General features: G+C 36.8%; 1 protein-coding gene and 1 long non-coding RNA gene across 3 annotated transcripts in view; one reads left to right on the top strand and one right to left on the bottom strand.

Annotated features, from left to right (window-relative positions):
• The window catches only part of LOC5577127, a 74222-nt gene extending 70421 nt beyond the window's left edge, over positions 1–3801 (top strand). For both annotated transcript variants that reach the window (XM_021845992.1, XM_021845991.1), the window contains exon 6: positions 2726–3801. In XM_021845992.1, coding sequence (XP_021701684.1) covers positions 2726–2753 — 28 coding nt within the window. In that variant the 3' untranslated portion in view covers positions 2754–3801. The remainder of the gene's footprint in view (positions 1–2725) is intronic.
• A 7910-nt stretch (positions 3802–11711) lies between these two features.
• Positions 11712–24913, bottom strand: LOC5577126. The gene is made up of 23 exons (XR_002500731.1): positions 24431–24913; positions 24114–24165; positions 23805–23858; positions 23490–23547; positions 23167–23230; positions 22835–22886; positions 22455–22496; positions 22173–22235; positions 21933–21987; positions 21673–21716; positions 21428–21483; positions 21165–21222; positions 20862–20913; positions 20536–20612; positions 20122–20186; positions 18832–18881; positions 18587–18634; positions 18325–18400; positions 13056–13107; positions 12731–12787; positions 12403–12467; positions 12151–12199; positions 11712–11835 (listed from the first exon to the last, which is right to left on the bottom strand). It is a non-coding gene; the product is annotated as an uncharacterized LOC5577126 (long non-coding RNA).
• Positions 24914–25008: the final 95 nt, after the last annotated feature.

The raw sequence follows: 25008 nt of genomic DNA on the forward strand, positions 1-25008 counted from the left end.
CCTGACAAACATGAAAAAAGGGCCACAGTTTTCTATGCACTAAAATGGTGCTCACGTGACATTACTTGCGTTATGTGCATGAATTGATTTTCATTCGATTTTTATCACTTTCGAAGAAATACGAAAATGTGTTTTAATCAGTTACGCGCTTTTTTCATGTTAGTCCAATGTTTGAGATCTGGGCTCACAGTGACAGTTCGTGACAGCGGAATCTCGGCTCACTATGACGTACAGAAATTTTGTATTGGTTTCTCCCTCCCAGCTCGTGTCTATCCCCGCTTTTCTTAACACACGCTTTAACGCAATTTTGAACAGTAAACACGAAAGGCCATCACCTTGCCATAGTGGTTATCACGCTCAATTGTATAAGTACCCTAGTGTAGAAGTGTTTGTGAAACTTAGAGGAAAACAAGATGCACTCTGTCTCAAAATTAGGTAACATTTCCATATGCATTTTGATTAGTCTGGAAAGTGTGTGTAAGTTTTGTTGAGGAAAACAAAAATAAACTTTGTATGCCGAGCGTATACGAATGTTCGTGAGTTCAAATGTCACTAAGCTCTATAACCCTCTGTGAGATTCGAAGAGTCTTGAAAGTGTCCCTGATACTCGGACTACGCAAATAACTCACTCCATCGTCGCCTTGATCAATCTTATTAGTTTGTCCGGAAAACCGCATTCATGCATAATCTACCATAGCTGATCACGATTGATTGTAGCATGGGCGGATTTAATATCAATAAACAAATGATGTGCGGGTACATTGTATTCGCGGCATTTCTGCAACACCTGGTGGATGGCGAATATCCGGTCCGTTGTAGCTCGTTTGCCTATAAATCCTGCCTGATATTACCCAACGAACTCTCTAGCAATTGATGTAGACGGCGACATAAAATTTGGGAAAGTACCTTGTAGACAGCTGTTGAAATTGTGATAGCACGATAATTGGCGCAATCCAACTGTTCGCCCTTTTTATAGATGGGACATGTGACGACACCTTCCATCCACTCTTTCGGTAATATTTCCTCCTTCCAAATCTTGGAAATAACCCAGTGCAGCGCTCTTGCCAGTGCATCACCACCGTATTCTAGCAGCTCGCTCGGTAGTTGCTCCACCTCAGTGGCTTTGTTATTTTTCAGCCGTCCAATCTCCGTTTCAACCTCATGGAGATCTGGAGGCGGGAGTCTTTCGTCCTCCACGCGTGCTCCCAAAGTTACTTCCGTGCCACCTTCGCTACTGGTCACATCGCCATTAAGGTGCTCGTCGTAGTGCTACCGCCACCTTTCGACCACCTCACCTAGTGCTGCTGTTGCGGTGCTACATATGGCGGATCGTATGTGCCTCCAGCCATCTTCAGGAGTAGCGGCGCCAACCTGCTCTTCCGTTGGTAAAGTCACATCCAACTACTACGCGTAATTTTGGACTACTTCTGAGTCCCATAGTCACTCGATGTTGAGCCGCAGCGTTCGGCTTCAACGCGAATTGGTCATCGCCGAAAGTTTTAGGCTCACTCATTGTTCATTATTATCCATAGCTATTACACGCTTTATAAAGAATTCTAGAGAACGTGAACTGTCAAAACTACACCGTGTACTATCGTCGCGTTATACCTCTTCTAGCACTAAACCGAATAACTTCTTCCGCTTTTTTACTAGCGCAGCCTTCCCTATACGTTATACCGAATGTCGGAAGTAGTGCGCCGTATAGATCATCCTGGTCTGTCTCCCAGATTCTGACTACCAGTATTGTTCAGATGTTTGTCGTAGTGTTGCTACCACCTTTTTGTAGCCTTACGTCCGTCCACAAGCATTTCAACTTTCTGAAACCAATTAACACGCAATGATTCTTATGATGCATTCATGTTCGATAGTAGTTAGCAGTTGCAAGTAAATATTTAGAAAAACTTGTTTTCAAACGATATTTTTGAATGCATCTTCCATCAGATCGTTTCTACGGGTGTTAGCATTGTTTCATATCACATAACAATTTTTCCGCAATCGGTTTCATCAGCTTCCATCTAGTTCCAACTAATGAAATCATTCGATATAAAAAATAACATTTTTAAAAAAGTCTGTCAACTTAATTACGGATTCCAATGTATACTGCATGTTCCTATGTTCCTTCTTATGAATCTAGTTATTTATATAGGTCAAATGTACGAAAATATTCAATTAACGAGAGGTACGTTTCTCTACTTTATCCTATAAATCCATGAATCCGAATTCAGCTAACCAAAGTTATATTAAATGAAACAAATTAAACCTTAACAGTAAATCGCATAGATAGATCTAGAAATTATTTCATTTATTAATTTACCTTCTATGGTATTTATGGACAACTAAACCGATTTGGTGATACAGATTCTAAATTCACAAGCTTTTTTAGATCTCCTTAGAGACCCAGCAATCTTACTTAAGTTCTATTCAACATTTCCGGCCCTTGCTCTCAAGCTCAGTATGTAGGTAGTGCTTGTCCCATTATACCAACATCAATCTTCTAAAAAAATGATCGGGAGCAGATTATCGCTGACGTACCACTTGCCACACATAACCTCCCTAGAATCCGTAGTTGCTTTTGCATTTCCTGCCAACTTCTTCTGTTTGCTATCCCGTCCATCGTGGTATGTGTCCCACTGAGTCGCCCAACAACATTTGAACTAGTTAGTAAATCGAACATTTTCTCGTTTTCTTCTTTTCTTGTTTCATTCATTTTCTTTTCTTCCTTTAGCTGCTACAATAGAACGACCCGCCTATGAAATTAGATTGATACTGAGAGGTCTAGTAGAACCAAACCAAATTTAAAACAAAGACAAATACATGAGTAAAGCAAATCACCCTTTTAGGAACACCTTCACTAACTAAAAGTAGCCCAACAGAACTGTACTCTTTTGAAAGAATGAAAAAAAAACACTGACTATAGATAACGAATTTTGTAGGAGTAAATTGTAACAGAATCACTATTTCACCAACAAAAACAGACATGTGAATGTTTGAAGGGTCTGTAACATTTAAGGCAAGAAGAAATCACGACAGTGGCTTTTGAAAACCTTAGGATGCAACTGCTTTAACTAGCGAACTTTTTTTTTCGGGAATCATTGTAAAAAACGTAGAATTATCTATTTTCATAAGTTTTAGCACAAATTTATCATTTATTTTACAACACTTCCTAGACCGATTAGATAAATTAGTATGTAGTACAATACTTTTATTAAGTTAAGAAAAATAAAGCTATAGAAACCATTCAATGACATCACAGACACTTTAAAACCATGACCAAGCCGAAAGGCATCTGAGTTCCATCTTTCTATAATTATAATACTAAAAATCCAAAACGCGATCTTCGAATTATCTTTCTACAACTATAAAGTACAAACCATGCGCTGAGATCGAATAGAGCAACTAATCGAGAATCGCGTAAGTCTTGTTTCAAGTATTAGGTCACATCGAAACCGATACGCGATCGTTTTTAACATTCCTGCATAGCATTAAACTTCGAAAGCGCTGTTAAAATTAACTTCAAATCACTTATTACGACTAGAGTTGCACACTTTGTTGTACGAATGCCATGCCCAACAAGACTTGAAATACGTTCCATAACAGACAAACTTGGAACAATTTTCTTGCTTCCCATGGTTTTCGTACCACATTTGTGTAACAAGTATTTATAACTCGACGATTTTTAACTCGTCAAGCCGAAATGATTACTGAAACAAAACAGACAAACTAAAGGTTGAATCGAGGGAATGGATAATCAATTTTTCAAATATGTACCATTTAGAGAATAATCTCATTCATATGAATATATAGTTAATGAAACTGAATATGATAGTATTGATTTTTTCCCTTAACCTCACTTCTTTTGGACACGTTCAGCAAGCAAAACCAAACCGACTACTTTTTCATTGCTTTAGACACTAGAAAAGTAGTGTAACTGAAACCAAGTTCTAGTATTATGAAAGCGACTAAAGCAACAGCTGATGACTGCAGTTGGTGTGAATAAGGTAAATTGAACACATGAATAAATAAAATTTATAAAACAGAGAAGAAACATGAAGCTTTACTGAGGCAGAACGATATCACATTCCTTACAATCTTCCTTTAGATGGAATGGAAAAAAATCCGCCAGATTCCCATCAATACGTTATGAAAATTACAAACGTAATGAATAAAAAATTGGAGCCCTATATTTTACCAAATCACAATGTCCAATAACCGATTTGAAGCGTCAAGATCTCGGTGGTTACATACTTTGGTAACTGAGGCGAAACTGAGCGCGACAGGGCCCGCCTAGGAAGCAGTGTTACGATAGACGGGGATACCTTCGAGGTGGTGGACGAGTTCGTCTACCTCGGATCCTTGTTGACAGCTGACAACAACGTTAGTCGGGAAATACGAAGTCGCATCATCAGTGGAAGTCGTGTCTACTATGGGCTCCAGAAGAAACTGCGGTCAAGAAAGATTCACCCCCGCACCAAATGCACGATGTTCAAAACGCTCATAAGAGCGGTAGTTCTCTATGGGCATGAGACGTGGACTATGCTCGAGAAGGACTTGCAAGCTCTTGGGGGTTTCGAACGCCGAGTGCCAAGGACGATCTTCAGCGGCGTGCAGGAGAACGGCGTATGGCGGCGAAGGATGAACCATGAGCTCACTCAACTCTACGGCGAACCCAGTATCGTGAAGGTAGCTAAAGCTGGAAGGATACGCTGGGCAGGGCATGTTGTAATAATGCCGACAACAACCCTGTAAAGATGATGTTCGCTACGAATCCGGTCGGAACAAGAAGACGTGGGGCGCAGCGAGCTAGGTGGATTGACCAGGTGCACCAGGACCTGGAGAGCGTGGGTCGCAGTCGAGGATGGAGAGAAGCGGCCATGAACCGAGTGAATTGGCGAAATATTGTTGGCGAGGTTTTATCAAGATAAATTATGTAAAGCCAAATAAAAAATAATGAAACAGTGTCTACTCATTTACAGAAATGAAATTCCATGATATTTCCAGGTTTTTCCACGGTTTAAAAAAATAATTTCAGGTTGAAGAAATTCTCCAAAATACATAAATGATTGATGAATAGTTAATTTTAGATGACTAAAAATTTATTGTCAAAGATAAGTATCTCTGAAAAAACTCTATTGATAAATTTAGTAAATTTTGTATTCTTCAGTAAAAATATATCTGTATTGTTCTAAGCAACAAAAAATGGTGATATTTATTTAGTTTCCATGAAAAACAAGAATGTTTATCAAATGATCTGAAAGTGCGTTTAATTATCTAAGCCAGGTATAGAAAATAGTCTATTCTATCTTAAGGAAAAAAATAGCCTTTCCCTTAAAATGGAATTTATATTTTTGAACATCAGCGACGTATTCAAAATATTTCTCTGGACAGCGTTTTGTATTATGTTCTTAGATAATATCTTGGGGAAATCAGGGCTGGTAGCGACATATCGTCTTGAAAATAAGACTTTAGAGACCACTTGCATGGAAATTATGAACCAAAGTCCTTACATCAATAACGAAAACAAAAAGAAGCCTAACAGAAACCACGACATGAGAGTTCAATTCCTAAGTTGAACCAACAATTTTATAAGATGATTTCTATCTTTTTTTTTGGATGCCTCGCTTTATTACATGAAACTCGTTTTACAGTAGATTTCATTCACATATCACTCCAGAGATCTTTTCAGGAGTTTTGTTAAAGATTTTTCACGAACTTTTTAAGCAATTCGTTTAAAATATCTTCAAAAATACATTCTGGATTTTTTTTACTGAAATTACTTTAAAAATTCCATCAAGAATTCCTCCAAAGATCGTTTCAGACATTTATTTTTCAATGAAGTTTCAAATTTTTCAAAAAATATTACATTGATTTTCCTACGACTTTCTCCAACATTCCCATCAAGAACACCTTCAAAAATTCAAAATTACTCCAGGAATTCCTACATTTTTTCATAATACCTAAGGAATTTTCATTAGATGTTATTTAGTCATTCATAAAGGGGTGTCTCCACGGAAATGCCGAGGAAATTTTCCAGAATGTTTTAGAGAAAATTTTCCAAAATATTTGCGATGAATTTCGAGAAAAAAAAAGAGTAACCTCAGATGAAACTTGTGTGAGTTCTAAGTATGCTTTGATGATTTGTTACAATGATCTCTGAAAGAACTCCTAGAGTAACGGTCGTATTTTGGACCCCCTAAGGAAGTGATTTTAGTTTTGTGTCAAAGAACATGTCAAAATTTAGAGAAAAACTTCCTCTACGAGATAAAAATACCCAAACGGTCATGTAGGATCCAAAAAACGTCGAAAATAATTGAATTGTGAAGCACTGTTTTTCATTATTTTGGACACACCAATACATTTTGGACCCTCAAAGTATATATTTTGGACCCCCGGCATTTTTATCGTTTGGCGACAAAGTCCATGACACTGGATGTATAATATGCTTGCCCATAGTTTAATCAATCGATCGACAATGGAAAACCGAAGAAATTCTACGATTTTTGTCCAGAAATTTGAAAAACGTTTTTGTTTACATTTGAAACTTTCTGACGGCTTCAATTTCTGTAAAATATATAGGGGTCCAAATTATATTGGTTACCCTATATTGTTGAAAACATTGTTCCTAAAATTTTCTCGATAAATTGCAAGAAAATTATAATCTCTTAACAATTTCCTACAAGACGTTCTGAAGAAATGCTTTGGTGAAATTCGGACACAATCCCTGAAAAAGCTATCTATGAATAATCGAAATAATTGGTGTAGTATGGGAACCTCGAATAATGTTTTGAAGAATACATGGAATCCCAGGTCAAATTCATCGAGGAATTCCTGTAAAACTTAATAGCATAGCATAGACTGACTGTACATGTCAATGGTTGCTACTCCGTGATTGATCGGAACTGGTAAGAATTGCACTACGATCCAAATGAATAGGATGGGGATGGAAGTTTCCGCTTACTCTCGAAGTGCAATTTTAGCAGATCTAATATTATTGATCAATAACGGCGCCGGCCAAGTCCTTACAGTCAGTTGGGATGGGGAAGGAATGTTCGGGTGTAATGATTGTTGCTCCACAATCACCACGGGAAGGGTGTTTATTAGTGAGGGAGGAAAAGATCTGGGAGTCACCTCTGGTCGATGATGCGATCCATGGACAAGGGGGAAATATACGACTTATATTTTAAGCTAGTTTTGTATTTTTGTCTCGAGAAGTTTTTGGTAGTAGCTTTAAAAAATACGTCAACATCTATAATGTCGAACAATTCAAAAGACGTTTTTATCAATGACGAAAAGTGAAAATTACATGTATATATGGGTTTATTCTACGACTGGCGTGAGGTGACAATTGTCGGTCTCGTATGGCAAGGTGACAATTCTCGACTCGAGTGAAGTGACTCTCCATTTGATTTACACGGCGAGTCACTTCACTCGAGTCGAGAATTGTCACCTCGCTATACGAGACCGACAATTGTCACCTCACGCCAGTCGTAGAATAAACCCAATATTTTAAATTATGTGAAACAGGAATAATGCCGACACTTGTAGTGACGAAAATTACATAGTTCGAAAATCACATATGAGTATTACTGTGCATTTTGTCTCGATATGGTACCGTGAACGTACCATATTTGACGCGGGTCCAAACTTGACGCATTTTCTAATTATTTTTATTTTAAATTAATTTTAGTTCAGAATAGCATTCAAAAATGTATTCCTTTATCTTCATTTACATGTTATTGTAAGATTTCAATCAAAAAAAGTTTATTTTTGATGAAAAATAGGCAAAAAATAATAATAATTTGAAAATGCATCCGACAAGTGCGTCAATTTTTTCATTCCTTAGTGAATGTGCTAAATATTGTTAATCAATTTTCATGAAAATATTGTGCTGTTTTACAGCAATATCACCAACAACAGTTAGTAATATTCTTTTACTCATAAATTGACGTCGAAATTTTTCTATTTTTAAGATTTAAGGCATATTTTTGTATGAAAATTTTGTGCGTCAAATTAGGCACACAATGTTCCTAATTATTTGCTATTTTGTTCAGCATATTTTGTTGAATCGAAAATAGAAAAATAAATATTTATGGTGATTGCTTTCAAAAAATCCGTTCGCAGAATAACCCAATGCTTTATTTAATAACATTTAAAGGGTCATCCATAGATTACGTCACGTTTTTAGGAAGAGGAGAAGGTTCAGGGAAACGCAACGATTCATACAAAATATTCGCACTTTTCATAAAATGAATGTGGCCAAGGTTGAGAGGGGTTGAAAATTGAACAATTTATCGCGGTTTATGGACGTCCCCTAATGTTTGAAGGAAGCTTCAATAAATGCGTCAGGAGGTGAGGTGTAGGTTCAATGGTTTGTTTCGTATAATTTATACAATAGGGGATGTACATGAGATACGTGTCACAAAAAAATACCATTTTCTAGAAAAACCCCGCCCATCCGCCCTACGTCACACTTTTTATATGAAGCCTTAAAAAAACTTATATGATTCGTCACATCTTGCAGAACACCTTCTACCCCCTAATAACAGGACGTACTTTATGGATGACCCCATATATGGTTCTAGATCTATTTCGAGGCCCATACTGCCGTTAGTTCTACGCATATTTGTACCGCGGTCCATAAGGGTGACATAGAACATGGGACAAGTAGGCGTAGTTCACGTGTTATAAGAAACGAAGATTCTCAAACGGACATTTTTGGAACCGGTTGTTTTCGTTCTAGTTTTTGACTAATTTGTCCTTATTTTAGCAACTACCTTCTCCGTCCCAGCGCAACGTAGTTTTCAAACCTTTCCCTTGTCTGATATCGTGACGAAAAAACATTAAACTAAACAATAATGCTTAACTATCGACTGAACTCAATGCCGGTATTATTTTCTACACTAACTAAACGCATAGCAAAAGTACTACCGGATGACGTCATTGAAAACTTTTTCCAAAGGTTAGAACCTTTTATGTCCACTCTTAAGCGCTTTTTTCAATTAATTGAACTATTGAATACTGAAACTCTTGTATATTTTAAACTTTAGCAATTATTTTTAACTGCGTCAAATAAGGAACATAGTGCGTCAAATTAGGCACAATGAAGAATTGATGCGTCAATTAAGGAACCTAATGTGTTCCACAAAAAGTCAATCAAACATGAAGAAAAAAGTTTAATATATTTTTTTATTGATTTTTCCCTAATTGTATAATAGTTAAGCTAGCATATGTTCAAATTTCAACAAAATCGGAAAGATTTAGACGATTTGACAAGTGTTTGAATTTAGAATTTTCTTAACTGCGTCAAATATGGTACGTCCACGGTAGAAGTTTTAAAAAATACGTCAACATTCACAATGTCGAACAATTCAAAAGATAGTTTTTAATAATGTCAAAAAAAGAAAAATATATGTATATAGAAATTGTATAAGAAAAAAGCATAATGCTGACACTTATAGTGACGAACCATACAAAGTTTGTTTTAATATTAATTAAAAAATAAGCTTTCAAGAAAAATGTGTAATCACAAGCATGAAACGAACTCACCAGTTGGTAATCCATCCTCGACTGAACACAAAACTGACACTGACAGCAAAACTTCTTGGCGTCCCGAAAACAAACCGTCTTGCTTGTGCCTTCCCAAATACCTACCCAGCAAGACGCTCCAAAACATAAAAAAAAATCTTCGGCGACTAAACCACGCGCGAAACCGTGAGCAAAACCTATCTGAAGACGCAAAATCGAACCGTCCTGCTTGGGCTTCACGAAGCACTACCCAGCAAGACGCTCCAAAACAGGAAAAAAATCTCCAGCGACGAAAATACGCGCGAAACCGTGAGCAAAATCTATCGGACGACGCAAAACCGAACTGTCCTGCTTGGGCTTCACGAAGCACTCTCATCGAGGAATTCTTGTAAAACTTAATAATACTTTTATTCGAACAATGCCTGAAGGATTTTTGGAGCAATTCCTGAGAATAATCATGGATGAATTTTGAAAAAGAATCCTAATGAAAATGTCTAGTATAAATGAAAAATCGGCGTAAGTATTATTGTAGGGTTTCTTGGAAAAATGTCGAAACGATTTTAGCTTAGCTTAACTTAGACTGACTACACACATCAATGGTTGCTATTCCGTGATTGACCGAAGTCAGTGAAAATGCACAAAGAATTAACTAGAAGTTCGGCTGGGATTGGCCGTAATCTTCTTAGGTGTGCATAATTCAGTGCCTCTATTTATACATGGTCAATAACGGCGCCGGTCACGTCCTTGCAGTTAGGTGGGTCAGGTGGAAGGAATGTTAGTGTGTAACCCAGGGACGAAAATACTCAATCTACCCTCGCCTACATTGATACTTGCTGGGTAGAATCTTCGTTGATTTTTATTTGTTTTTATCCTCACCTTGACAACACAACAAAGATTGGCAAAGCACTTGCGCAAGATTTTCAGTTTCCTTTTAACCTGCTGCTACTCAACCGCTATGCGATAATCGAAAATAAATTATATTCATTCTACTAGCTTGACTTTTTTACATTCCGCTTCGGGAAATTGTATTTTTTACACGAGGCACACTAAAGACGCGTCAATATAATCGATTACGTGCATCGGATCGTTCATTACCCGTATAGCAGCATATTTTTTAATTAATATGAACCTCATTGATAATCAATTTTCTAAAACTGACACTCTTCTGCTTCTGATAATCAAAAACACCAACGACATACGGGCATCGTTGTTTGTTTTGCCAATCTACTTTTGTGCCATCTTCATTGGTACAATTATATTGGTGGTAGTGCGGTTACTTTGATGGGGGCATAAATGTCGGTGAATTGAGTATAGTGAGCATGATTTTTTTCGTCCCTAGTGTAACCTTTGCTATTTGGAGACCGTGTTTGCCTCTGCATCTCCACAAGGGTTACTGGGAGGGATGTTTGTTAATGGGGAGGATCGTTGGGTCACAGCATTCACTTTGATAAGCGATTAGACCATGATAAATAATTTGACGCGATCAAAGGATCAAACACTACTACCTGCTTTGCGATCCGCGCCACTAATTAATCATGCCACGCGAGCGACGCGCAACACGATTGATCCTGCTCACATTACCCGCCCCCACAGGAGCAAGTGACGCGAGCAAAGGATCAAACATTGCTCTGACAATTGCCGGTGTCGTATACTGCCCATAAAGGCATAATTGTCCCATGAGAATAGGAATCCAAGCAAAAGCGGGACTGACATGTGTTTATGGGCAGTAATAGCTATAATAACGAGGTGACAATACTCGACTCGAGTGAAGTGACTCGCCGTGTAAATCAAATGGAGAGTCACTTCACTCGAGTCGAGAATTGTCACCTCGCTATACGAGACCGACAATTGTCACCTTACGCCACTCGTAGTATTAACCGAATAGAGGATCGAAGCGCCCTTAGTATTTTCGAACGGAAGGTGTTGCGGACCATTTACGGTAGAGTGCAGATGAAGAGGGAAAAATTCACTGGCTGCTGAGAGATGCAACCATGGTCCATACCGCAAAAATAGGGAAGTTGCGGTAAGCCGGCCATGCTACCAGAATGTCGGGTAACAGACCATCTAAGTCAGACTGGTACGGAAATGTACAAACTTCAAGAAGCGTCTGACATCATAGAGCGGAAACCATACTGAACTAAATCTAACAATGAAATTTCTTTCCTAAAACACAGATGTAACATCGAAGATTTACAATACGATTGTTTTTTTTTTATTCAAATGATTTGTAAAGTGAGTGCAGACTTAATTTAATTTTTGAACAGGTTGTTGAGTCCAAAAACGGTGCGATTCCGCAAGTATTCCTTACCTGACCTGTAATGAAAAATAGAACACATTCGTTAGATCAATCTGAACAAGGTGATCGAAAATTATCAGTTTGATAGTTTGCAAATCAGAGCAAATTGATTTTTCATTATTTTTACTCAACTAATGTAGGTAAGGTAATTTAGATTTGATCTCATCATCGAACATATCCTTATTATTTAACACATTGTGGAACAGAAACAACTTTGCAGCCTCAAATTTAATGTTAGTTTTAAAACTTCGGTTTAACATGCTGTTTACTTAATTGTTTTGTAACAAAGTTGTGCTCTGGGTCAAGGAGAAATGCACATAATTGAAACATACCTTGAAAGATTCAACAAACGTCAATGCGGTCAGCCATCAAAAATTGTTCCTGCAATTAAGATAATAAATAAATTAGCAAATGTATCAGAATGAAAAATTTGGCAGACGATTCTTTTCAATGTGCAAGTATCAGATTAACATTTGTTTCATGAATTCTCAAGTAATGTAGGTAAGGTAATTATGACTTTTGATCATCATTGAAAAGTACTTTTTTGTAGTGCCAGGAATAAATAAGATAAAAGGCAAACTTACATTGGTTGATGAAATGCAATCCCGATTGTTTTTAGGACTTCCTCAAGGAATTTTGCCGATCAAATCTGAAAGTGTAAGAAAGAAGTAGCAATTTTTAATATATTTATCTCTTGTAAAATAATGACAACAGGATTTTATTTGGAGAAAATGTGTAGCCAATGCATCCAAGATAAAGTTAACTGGCGTCGGTTAAAGTCATCCAACAGGAGTGTCAAAGGGGTCATAATCTTGTCCATCTCGAGACCGCTTGACCTTGCGTTTGTTTACGGTTAAGTGGCTCTAGTCAGGACATTGAATTGTGAAATACCGTTATAAGAAAATAACTTACCATTGTAAGAATCAGTTCCACTCGCGTGCTGTGTTCAATCGTTCAACTCATCGACAACTGAAAATGAATAGGAGAAATGGAATGATATTTAGAAAACTGCTGACGTACGATGAGTAGAAGGTATGAGCAAGAGATGGAGATGTTGCTTCAAGATAGATTTCCAGACCTAGTAACGGTTCCAGAAAGGATAGGATTTGGAAGCTGTATGATTTCGTCCATAACGGAGATCGTGCAACTATGCCCTTGGCTAGATTTGCACGACTGACTAAAACAGGACGTTGAAAGTATCGATCTCATGTGATGAAAGAAAAGGAAATCAACTCACCCCAACGAAGCAGAGCAATCATCGATCAATGGCGAAATCAGCATGAGAAAATCTGCAAATGAAAATAAAATGAAATTGATTAAATATAAGAACACGCAGTCAATACCAATCAGAAGTTTGATGTGAGGGAAAGTGTAAGCAACAATGCAATATTATTGATTGGCCATCAAATGGGATCAATCAAATGAATAACGTACATTGCTCGGTTTATGCTCTACCATGATTCAGTCAGCGTAAAGAGCAACTGAATCATCTGCTCAACACACTCGTCAAATATGGATCGGCTCAGTCTTATGATCTCTAGGAAAAAGGTCATTTGGCATGAAGACCTTTGGCAGTAAGGACAGTTAAGGATACTGTCAAACGGGGCTTCTTTTGACATTATTTCCACATTCTTTAACTTTGAAGATTTGTAACTCTTAGAATTATGGATAGATGTTGATAATGTTTGCCTATATGTAAGTTGTATATGTACGTAACAAATGTGCAAAATATGAGGCAAATCCATCAAGAAATAACAAAAATGCTTGAATAGCGAAAAAAGTGTGTCCTTCAAGACAAAAAAGGGGCTACTTTGGACATTTTCACAATTTGCAAATGAAATGATTTTTCCTTATAACTTTCAAACTGATTCAATAAATTGTCGTCCACTGTGATGTTATGGATCGTTTTTCATTGATAAACTTAATGTAGGAAATTGCAAAGCTAGAATCAATTACACATACATAACAAATTTCAACGAAACATCCCATTCACTATTCTCAGTTTGCAGTATGAAACTTAAATTTTCAACTTCCTCTTAAATGGAACTATCTTTTACGAATGCTCGATTTTCAAGTTGACATAAACGAACGACGTAACTACTAGGTACTGCGATAATAAATGTACAAAAACTCTTTTTCTATTCTTACTGTTATATGAACGATATGTTGAAGGATCACATTAATACCGGTAACTAATTGATTACCAGTAAGTAATTTTCATTAAAAACGCAATCTATGAAGTAAAGTTTAGCAAGATCGTAAAGAAGTAAATTTGCTTTTGTAATATGCTTTTAGCTTCTTAGCAGTTTAGAGCTGGCTTAAGAGTAGTTTAATTTAGGCATTTGAAGGATGCAACTGTTCTGTACTACAAATTCATGTAAAATATGACGAAAAATAGTTTTTTAGAGATTATGTTGTGAATTTGGCATTAGTACGTATTGATATATATGTGTTTTATGTCTATTCACTTTTACAAACATTTATTTTTTTTTTTAAGTTGTAAAATACACAATTCAAAACATTATAATAAAATAAAAGTCCCAAAAATAAGACCTTTGATCAATTATTTTATTAAAACAAAAATTTCAAGCAAAACAAATCACAAGATTTTCATGAAATATGACAATTTGATAGTTTTGTGATGCTCCCAATAAGTTTCCAAGACATGGGTAAAATTCAAACAATGTTTGTATAGCCAATGTTTTATACCTTGTGAATATTTATTCGGGCTTTTTTGAAATGTTTTCTTATTTATCCTGTTATTGTTGATGTTGTTCCAAGAAAAAATCATGCCTAGTGGTAGAGCATATATTGGTTAATAAAAAGGCTGAAGACACAAAATTGCTCAGATTAATATTTACGCTGCTAATAAATACAAAAGGTGAGTGTCCAAAGTAGCCCCTGGAATCAAAAGTAGCCCCGTCCGACGGTAACGATTATTTTGGCACAAAACTGTTCTAACAAGAACATGCGTCTTTCAAAAGAAGGGGTAAAACTACAATTAGGTTAAATAGCTAATATGTGGGAGCGTGCAATTCGGCATAACAACCATTTGGCAGAACGATCATTTGGCATAATGACCACTTGGCTTAACCAGAATTACATCCAAATGGCTTAATGCCAAATGACCCAGATCCTGATACACGAATGCAATGACAACTTTGGCAAAGAAAGCTCTCAGTGAATAACTGTGGAAGTGCTCACAATTTTGAGACACAAAAACGGTCTTAGTGGGGACGTAATGCCAAGAAGAAGCAGCCTGATCATTTGAAATAACATGAAAAACATAATATTATAAAAATAGTAAAACTGTGGTTGAACCCCAGTTATGTCAAATGGCCTTCATGCTAAATGAGCATAGCATAGCATAGACTGACTGTACATGTCAATGGTTGCTACTCCGTGATTGATCGGAACTGGTAAGAATTGCACTACGATCCAAATGAATAAGGGATGGGAGTTTCCGCTTACTCTCGAAGTGCAATTTTAGCAGATCTAATATTATTGATCAATAACGGCGCCGGCCAAGTCCTTACAGTCAGTTGGGATGGGAAAGGAATGTTAGGGTGTAATGATTGTTGCTTCTAGAGACCGAGAATACCTCTGCATCTCCACAATCACCACGGGAAGGGTGTTTATTAGTGAGGGAGGAAAAGATCTGGGAGTCACCTCTGGTCGGTGATGCGATCCATGGACAAGGGGGAAATATACAACTTATATTTAAAGCTAGTTTTGTATTTTTGTCTCGAGAAGTTTTTGGTAGAAGATTTAAAAAAAATACGTCAACATCTATAATGTCGAACAATTCAAAAGACGTTTTTATTAATGGCGAAAACTGAAAATTACATGTACCGTGCTAGTACCATATTATAGACAGCGCCATATTCTGAACGGTCCGTTCCTTATGTTGAACATTCATTGTTTTACATCTAAAATAGTAAACTGTCAGTTTGAAACATGATTCATTGTAACACTTCAAAACTAAAATACATGGTCAAGTTGTTTTTTCAACAAATATTATACGTAAATGTCGTTTGCTGTCCATAATAAGGAACAATGTGTGTTCATAATTAGGACCATTGATGTATATGGCGTCCATAATTAGGAACATGCATGCGCCAGGCTAACATATGATTTTTTAAAGAATTGATAACTGATGGACGTTTTATTTTAATTTCTACGTTTATTTAGATATTAGACAAATGCAACGGCAAGACAAACCAATATCTCAGCTGTTGAAATCCTTAATAATTTAAGTTATTCAAAATAGATTTTCTTAACCGTTCAGAATATGGTGCTTGCACGGTATATATTTTAAATTATATGAACAGTAATAATGCCGACACTTGTAGTGACGAACCATACAAAGTTTGTTTGAAAATTACATATGAGTATTACTGTGCTTTTTGTCTCGATATGGTAGAAGTTTTAAAAAATACGTCAACATTAGACCTATTCATATTTTCAAAAATGTCTGGAAACTCCCCAGTCAACCAATACTTTGATTTTTCATTGCGAAATGAACTTCTGGCCAAAATTTCACTCAATTTAGAGTAAATTTAGTTGTGCTTCAAATCAATTATGTGTTTTTGGGCTATTTTCAAGCTTTATAAAATCATAACTACCGAACGAAACATCAAAATTTATCGGAAATACTTCTACATAGTAGTTTATCCAATTCTACGAACTTTTGCCGAACACAATTTTATGATTGGAGCAAGTTTTAACATAGTTTGAATGAGGTTTGTATCTCGAGGTTCTTGAAAATCTCTTTTTTCGGGAATTGTTTTCACTGAACAGCATGCCTGCATGAAAATTTCGGATTTTTAATTTCCAGATATGATGACAATGCATATCTAAAAGTCAATCCCGTTCAAAGTAACCATTTATCTTACGAAAATAAATTGTAAAAAATAGGTAATTATAAAGCGCATTTGTAAATCCACTGTGGGTGAGCCAAGAGCACCACCGTGAGTTTCAAGGAATACAAAAAATGAACACGTTAGCACTGTCTTTTCTCAGTCGATGATGATGATTGTTTTCAAATCGTTCTAAATGATCAGTGAAATGCGATCAAAACAATCATCACTCGGAAAGAAAAAGCAATGCTAACTTGTTCAATTCATTCGTTTCCGGTACATGTGTCATGCATGATTTAACTATCATCAGGTTGCGATGCGGTGCTCGATCTTTGGGCATTTATTGTAATTTATTGCCTTTAGCAACATGTAATCTGTTGATGGTCAATGAATTCATAAAAGTATTATGTTTGATTCCCGTTGACTAGGGCCTGAAAAAATAATACCAATGCATGTTTTATATACCATGTATATTGAGAAAACTGTAATTTCTAGGTACAGCGGAGTACAAATTTGGATCAAACAATGTTAAAACTCAATTTAATCTTGTTAGCATGTTCGACAAACTTTAACAGAATAGAATTAGCTTTCAAATAGTGGTAATAGCAAGTGGTTTTGATTTTCCACATGCTAGTTATGATTTTTCAAACCTTGAAATAAGCTCATAAACACATTTTTAACTTGAAGCATACTGGAATCTTTATCAAATGAGCTGAAAATTTGACCAGACATTGTTCTTAGCATGAGAATTCCGAATACTGCTTGACCGGTAGATTTCCAGACATTTTTTTAAATATGAACAGGTCTAGTCAACATTCACAATGTCGAACAATTCAAAGGTTATTTTTTAATAATGTCAAAAAGAGAAAAATATATGTATATTGAAATTGTATAAAAAGCACAATGCCGACACTTATAGTGACGAACCATACAAAGTTTGTTTTAATATTACATAAAAGTTACGCTTTCAAGAAAAAAAAAAAGTGTTATCATAAGCATGAAACGAACTCACCAGTCGGTAATCCATCCTCGACTGAACACAAAACTGACTCTCCCAAACACAATTTTACTAAATCATAAGGTAGATTTTTGAGGCATTCATTTTTGTTGGCGCTGTTCACCGTGGCCAACTCCGGTCGGGTCGGGGTGGACTGTATATGGTGGGGGATTCGGGATGAAAGGATAACACCACTTTTCAATCACTACACTACTTAACTACTTTATTACTCTGCACTTTTACTATTTACAGTACTCTACTTTTCACTTTGTTCACTTTTGCACATTACTCGATTATACGCGCGCGAAGGTTAAAACAATACTCTCAAATGGCCTTCATGCTAAATGACCATCTAAAGTTTGGTGATCTGGTTATACCAAATGGTTTAGTGCCAAATGATATTATGCCTAACGGCTTTATACCATCCATAACATCATTTTTTTCCTGTTCTACGTAACAATAAATTGATATTTTAGACAATTTACAATCCAACGTAAAGATAAATAATTGAAGAAAACATCTATTTGAACCAATCTCTACTCAATAGATGGGCATTTGTTGTTAAAATGCATGAATTTCTACTCGTAGAACAGATAAATTTGAGGTTAGGAAATCGCCACTGCCTATAACTGATATAAAATTTAACATACCTTTTCAGAAATCGTTCTCAGCATTGTTCTCTACAGGGAGTCAGTAAAAAACCAACTAGAAAACCATCGAAATCACCTGTAATGAAATTCAAAACGATAATCAGTATGACGAAAGCAAAAGCAACAGAAGTCGTTTAGAGCGTGACATGTCAGAACGAATTTTTATCAGCATTTTTTTCCTCAGACAGGGATAACTGAATAATTCTGAGTCATCACGATAAATTAAGGCAATTGAAACTAAACTGGTTGAAAAGAAACTTACCGATTTCTGAATAACATTTCTTTGGTGATCGGCATTCTGAGGATCAATCTGTGAAAATAATGGACAAAGGGGATGATTAGCAACTGCCTTACATCGACAAACAATTTTGTTAATGAGATATCGTATCAGATTAGAACTAACAACATATGAACGTTCAGCCTGGAGCGGTACATCGATTGTTCTAAATATCATAGATATCATCATGGAAAGGTTTAGGATGAGGTGTTAACAAATGTGAAGCTTACCTGTATGACATCTTGACTGGTTCAATTCCCCCACACCGTAATCTTCAAATCTGTAAGAAACGCGAGAGAACAATAGACAAGTGAGAACATGTTCGTCATTTCACTATCTTAGTGCAAATTTGTAACAGCTGTCAGCTTATGGAAAACAACATGTGTTCTTTCTGCCTGGAGCGGTACAAATAAAATCCAAAGATCATCATTTGAGAACAGGGAAAAACTAACGATAAATTGTCAATTGGCATGCGTAGGGCATTCACGCCGAACACATTACACAATTTTAAATTAATTAACTCATTACGCGTGGTAAAGATGGACAAATTATGGGTGAAATTATGAAAAAAATCCACGTGCTCGGCTGGGATTTGAACCCAGGACTCTTGTATGCTAGACGAGCGCTTTACCAACTAAGCTACCGAGCCACTTGGTGACCCAATAACTGAGTTGGTTACAAGTTTAGAATTCAAATCCCTACAGACCACGCGGACCCCTTTCATAACCAATATCCATCCATCTCTTGTTCCTACACACGCGGAGCGAGCGAGTGCGATTTATTTAGGGATTTGAATTCTAAACTTGTAACCAACTCAGTTATTGGGTCACCAAGTGGCTCGGTAGCTTAGTTGGTAAAGCGCTCGTCTAGCATACAAGAGTCCTGGGTTCAAATCCCAGCCGAGCACGTGGATTTTTTTCATAATTTCACCCATAATTTGTCCATCTTTACCACGCGTAATGAGTTAATTAATTTAATAACCATGCGGATTGGATTACCGAACAGCTCAATATAAGTGTCAGTTTATATTAGAGTGTACTGCCTCTCTGTAGTAGTCATGTCGTCACTTGAGTGAGAACGACACGTTGATAGCCTTCCCACATCTTTACTCTTCCACAATACAGTTGTTGTGGAAGCGATGTAGGTACGATAGGCAAACAGTTTCAACACTAAATAAATCGCACTCGCTCGCTCCGCGTGTGTAGGAACAAGAGATGGATGGATATTGGTTATGAAAGGGGTCCGCGTGGTCTGTAGGGATTTGAATTCTAAACTTGTAACCAACTCAGTTATTGGGTCACCAAGTGGCTCGGTAGCTTAGTTGGTAAAGCGCTCGTCTAGCATACAAGAGTCCTGGGTTCAAATCCCAGCCGAGCACGTGGATTTTTTTCATAATTTCACCCATAATTTGTCCATCTTTACCACGCGTAATGAGTTAATTAATTTAATAACCATGCGGATTGGATTACCGAACAGCTCAATATAAGTGTCAGTTTACACAATTTTAATTTTATGCTTACCTGAAATGTTGTCGGGAAATTGCCGCAAGAAATTCAGGATCAACAATCAGGATGACGTTTGCACACTGAAAAGAAAAAAATAATACTATTAAAATGTGTTCAAGGTTTTTGAAAATGAGTGGAGCTGGAGTGGAAGTGGAAGTAAATCATCCACTACAATAGAACATTCTTTTCGAATTGAATGTTAAAACGTATAGTATTGAGACTTTTCCAAGGAGTAATGTAGCTACGCCGAGTAAAGAGACACCTTAGGATTGCATACGGGTGACACTTTTATTAGCGCATCTGGTTACTTTTGTCCACGTCGGAGATCACTTAACTAGACCACTTCTTGTGGTACGCGTTAAGTGACTGACTAGTAGAGGACCAATTCGGGAGAAATTGAAAAAGGTGGATTAAGAACGATTATCTTACCTGTAAGAACGAGTTGCTCCGACAAAGATGTCGACTGCAGAGTCCATGTGAATTCAACGAAAGAGCATCATCTGAAACTAAAAAGATACACTTTGATAAGTCCACTTGTCCAACCGCAGACAATCTAGGTATTTAGAATCATCAGGTTTAAATGTCGTTGTCAACTTAAGCTGACAGGAAAACGGCACCGGAATCCGTCCCTGTGGATGAAGCAACGATTTTCTATTGTCTCATCGAAAAACAATAATTCCCATCGAGGGGACATTACCGTCTGTGTTGAGACGTCCGGATGATTATGTAACTGTGTTAGGCAGAGAGACACTTACCTCACTGTAGTTTCAGCGTGAATTCCCCCAATGGACCAAAAGACTGCGCAATCTGGAATACAAAAGAAAGTACTGTTTGAAACTCTGGATTTTGGTAATCATCTCAAAAAGTCAAGATTTTTAAAATAATAAATGTAACAGTAGTTTCCACGGTGAAGGGCAATGAATAAATTGACGCCAATCACCAGAATAATAAAGTAATTTACTCTTGTCCAACAGCGAAGCGAGTGCAGTTCAGGGTCTAACCGCAGCCACATTAGGATGGACGAATTCACAACGAAAAGCACTATGCCGACAACTTACCTTGTGATGGTTCAGGAATTGCCGTTTCATCCTCATCCGAAAAACGATTGATTCAGATCTGTGAAAAATGGTAGGGTAATGATTAGAAGATTGGAAAGATACGTTCGATGAGATGATTCGACACGAAAAGTGATCAGATAGGGCAAGTCTGGGTAACTGAGGTTTCAACAACAATAGAATTCTGTCCCCATTTGCGTATATTGTGTTCAAAATCATCATTCAAAGGTGTATGGATCTCTAAACCAATGGGAACAAGAGCTTACCTTTCTTGAAAATTGTTGTAGAGGAGCCATGTTGAGAATCCACTGGAAAAATCCAGCTGTGAAGAGAAGACAAATCATCATTACAAAGGGGTTCGATTCTGCCATGCATTCATGATGAACTGCAGTATGGTTCAGTAAGACCAATCGAATATTTTTATTCAACACTATATTTATGTAATATTCATAGTTTTCATCATGAGATGGGTCAAATTATCCAGCCATTTGTTGTCAAAAATGATTCTTACCTCATCTACACAAAAGTAGCTTGGCGGATTGGATTGGAAGAATGCTGTAAAGAAAAGAGACACATGATTAGTAATTTGTCGTTTCTTCTGGACAAACTGATCTGACGTTTTTGAAACTGAATCAGATAGGGCAAGTCTGGGTAAACTGGAGTTTCAACAATGTTAAATTCTGTCCCCGTATGCGTATATTGTGATTGAAATCATCATTAAAATTGCCTCTTCGAGATTCAGATCGCCAGTTTTTGAAATAATCAACTTACCTCCTGGAAATCCAACTTTGAACGATTCGACTCATTGTTTGCTTCATGAAAGTTTCTGTAATTCAAAGAGAAAATTTCGATTAGGAACTAGACTTTTAACCACAATTCGATATGTTGATGATCGCAAAAGGTTTCAGAGTTTAAAATGGTCAGCACTATTCCTAAGACAGGGATAACTGAAAAATGATGTGATCATCATAGGTAAACATCGAATCTTGCAAGCCTTCGAATTCTACTCACCTCTGATTTGGTATTTTGTTGCCGAAGACAATCTTTCAACTCTTTTGAGTTGGTTTCATACATCTGTAATATAAATAGAGAAACAATCATTAGAAATTTGTTGAATTTCAAGAAAGGGTCATTTTAGGCTTGCATCATTTTAGATTCAGATTAGAACTAACAACATATGAACTTTCAGCCTGGAGCGGTACATCGATTGTTCTAAAATATCATAGATATCATCACGAAAAGGGGAAAAATACGATGCAAGCAGAAGATGCTGTGGAACTGACTTGAACTTACCTCAAGATAAAACGATCTCTTCGAAAGTCCACATCAAGAAATCTGAAACAATAGCAAGAAAAAAAACTGGAATTAATGGTTTGCCCAATGGAGTATTCTTAGTATTGCTGCCTTTCAACTATTGTCAGTTTATGGAAAACAACATGTGTTCTTTCTGCCTGGAGCGGTACAAATAAAATCCAGAGATCATCATGTATAAAATATGAAGGCATAAATTGTCAATTGAATTCACAATGAATACTTGTATGATATCAATGGAATCAATATGTGAAGATCTTTGATCTAGAAATTCAAGAAAACGCATTTTGCAACATGCGTAAACATTGGATACAATTGACAAATTATCTTCGGATGAACAATTAACTAGATATAGTTCTTACCTATTGTTATCCTGCTTTTCGAGCCAACTGCTACAATGAAGTCGTTAGTGACCTGAAAAAAGATAAACAGATGATACTATTAGGAAAAAAGTTTAATGTAAGAAAGTGTACAAGTTTAGTGCTTGAAATTTAGTGTTATTAGCCTTGTGATGGGTACTTAAAATAGTACTGAAAATACCCTGCAAAGTGACTAACTATTGCTCTTGTCCACAGGGAAACGTCCCATCAAACTGATAATGATTTGTTTGACAGAAACATTGGCGAGGCCAACTAAAGCAAGTGGACTGATTTCTACTTATTTTTACTAGAAATTACAAAAAAAAATCATTTACCTATTCGTGATGAAAAGATTTCCACTCGATCTTCCTCCGTTCGATACCAAATACCCGAGATATACTGTAACATGAAAAGAATCACCAAATTAGACTCAAAAAGCCTCAATTTACAATTCGAGAGGATTAGAGCAAAACAACTGTCGATGCGTATTTCAGGCAAATGTCCTGACGAGTTCGGGACAAATGATGAAGGATCGCACACGATGTTTGCTCTAGTCAGAAGGCGTCCTTTCGAACTAGATATATCGGTGGAATCCAGTCCAAATGGTTTGCCCTGACACATCAAGATGAGAACATTGAAAACGTGGGAGAATAATTACCTTTTCTGAAAGAAAATTTCTATCCGAAGCAACAATTGTGAAGTAAATTGAAGTAAATCTGTAAGAAAATAGAAAAAAAAAAACTGTCATTAGTTACATGATTATACGAAGCAAAACCGGAATCGAGGATTCGAAAAGCAACTGTAGTTGATACTCCTAAGGAATGTAGTCCGCAAACACAGACTAAATCCCTAGGAGATTACATCTGAAATTTACTTTTGTCCTTTCAGCGTCAGAATAGCACCATAGAAAGGAGTTATTACTGTGTCATGAAGGACGACTCCGAAACTAAATATAACAGCGGACAAAACTCACCGTGACAAGCGGTATGGCGAGATGGAGATCGGCAACGTCCGTCAGATTCGTAAACTGAAATGAAATAAATAAATAATTATTAATTAGTTTCACAAAATGATCGAAAACAGAATCGCAATTGAGCAGATGCTGCTGTACTTTAAGCGAGAAAACAAAGAAGCAAACAAAAATTACTTATTGTGAGCATTTCCCACAGAAAAGCAGTATGCTCTGTGTCTTCTATTGGTTTCCCGCTCTTGGAACAGCGAGCGGGAAATTTCAGCAAAGACAGTTAGCAGGTTTTTCTCTAGTTGCAGAAATGAAACTTACCTTGAAGCAATGAAGCACGTCCGTAACTTGTTCTGTTCTTCGAGATAGTGTCCTGCAAATAATATGGAAAATTGAGAGTTAATGTCGAGTTGTCTTAAAACTTAAGGAATCGTTCGAGGTAGATTGTTTGAAAACTGTCGTTACACCGTGCGATGTAGAGTCACAAATAAGCTCGAGACTCCAAGATACCTGAGAACATTGATCTGGTCCAAAGTCGCAATGCTTAATCGAATTGAAGGTGGAAAAAGCTTATGAGTCGTTTGGACCGATGTTTCGTAGGTACAATCTACAACGATACGAACTAAAATGAAACTTACCTTTCATTGTGGCTTTTCCTACGATCCGGGGATAGATGGAATTCGTTCTGTAAATTCAACATAGAAATGAACAGATTATTAGACTTGATTTGCTATTAATCCTCAAAACATCGATGCAAGACTTTGCAATTTGATTTGTTGCAGAGTTTGCGAGAAAGAAATTCGAACGGAATCGGATTTCTTTGCAGATTATCTTCATTGATCTGGTCCAGCAGAAACGAACGTTGACCGAATGAGTTAGTGGTCAACATTTACAAGTATCTGGACGGATGAGAAGTCCGACGATGAACCACGATACGTAAAGATGCCGGAATGAAAATTTACAAGAAACAAATGGAACAAAATGGCCACTTTCTGTTAGGTCAATAAGGCCATCGCAAACAAATAATAATAGATATGGAAAATAATTCAATATTTTTTGTAACGTGATTCAACGACGACTTCATGTGTTTTGATTTCCTCGATAGTATAGTGGTCAGTATACCCTCCCAGTAAAATAATTGTAATTTGTTTGAAAACTTACCTTTAGAAGCGGTAGAAAATCGCCACCCTTGAATCGTCAGTCATCACCTAAACAA

Source organism: Aedes aegypti, chromosome 2 (genome assembly GCF_002204515.2).
Source record: "Aedes aegypti strain LVP_AGWG chromosome 2, AaegL5.0 Primary Assembly, whole genome shotgun sequence".
In the NCBI taxonomy this organism is placed as follows: domain Eukaryota; kingdom Metazoa; phylum Arthropoda; class Insecta; order Diptera; family Culicidae; genus Aedes; species Aedes aegypti.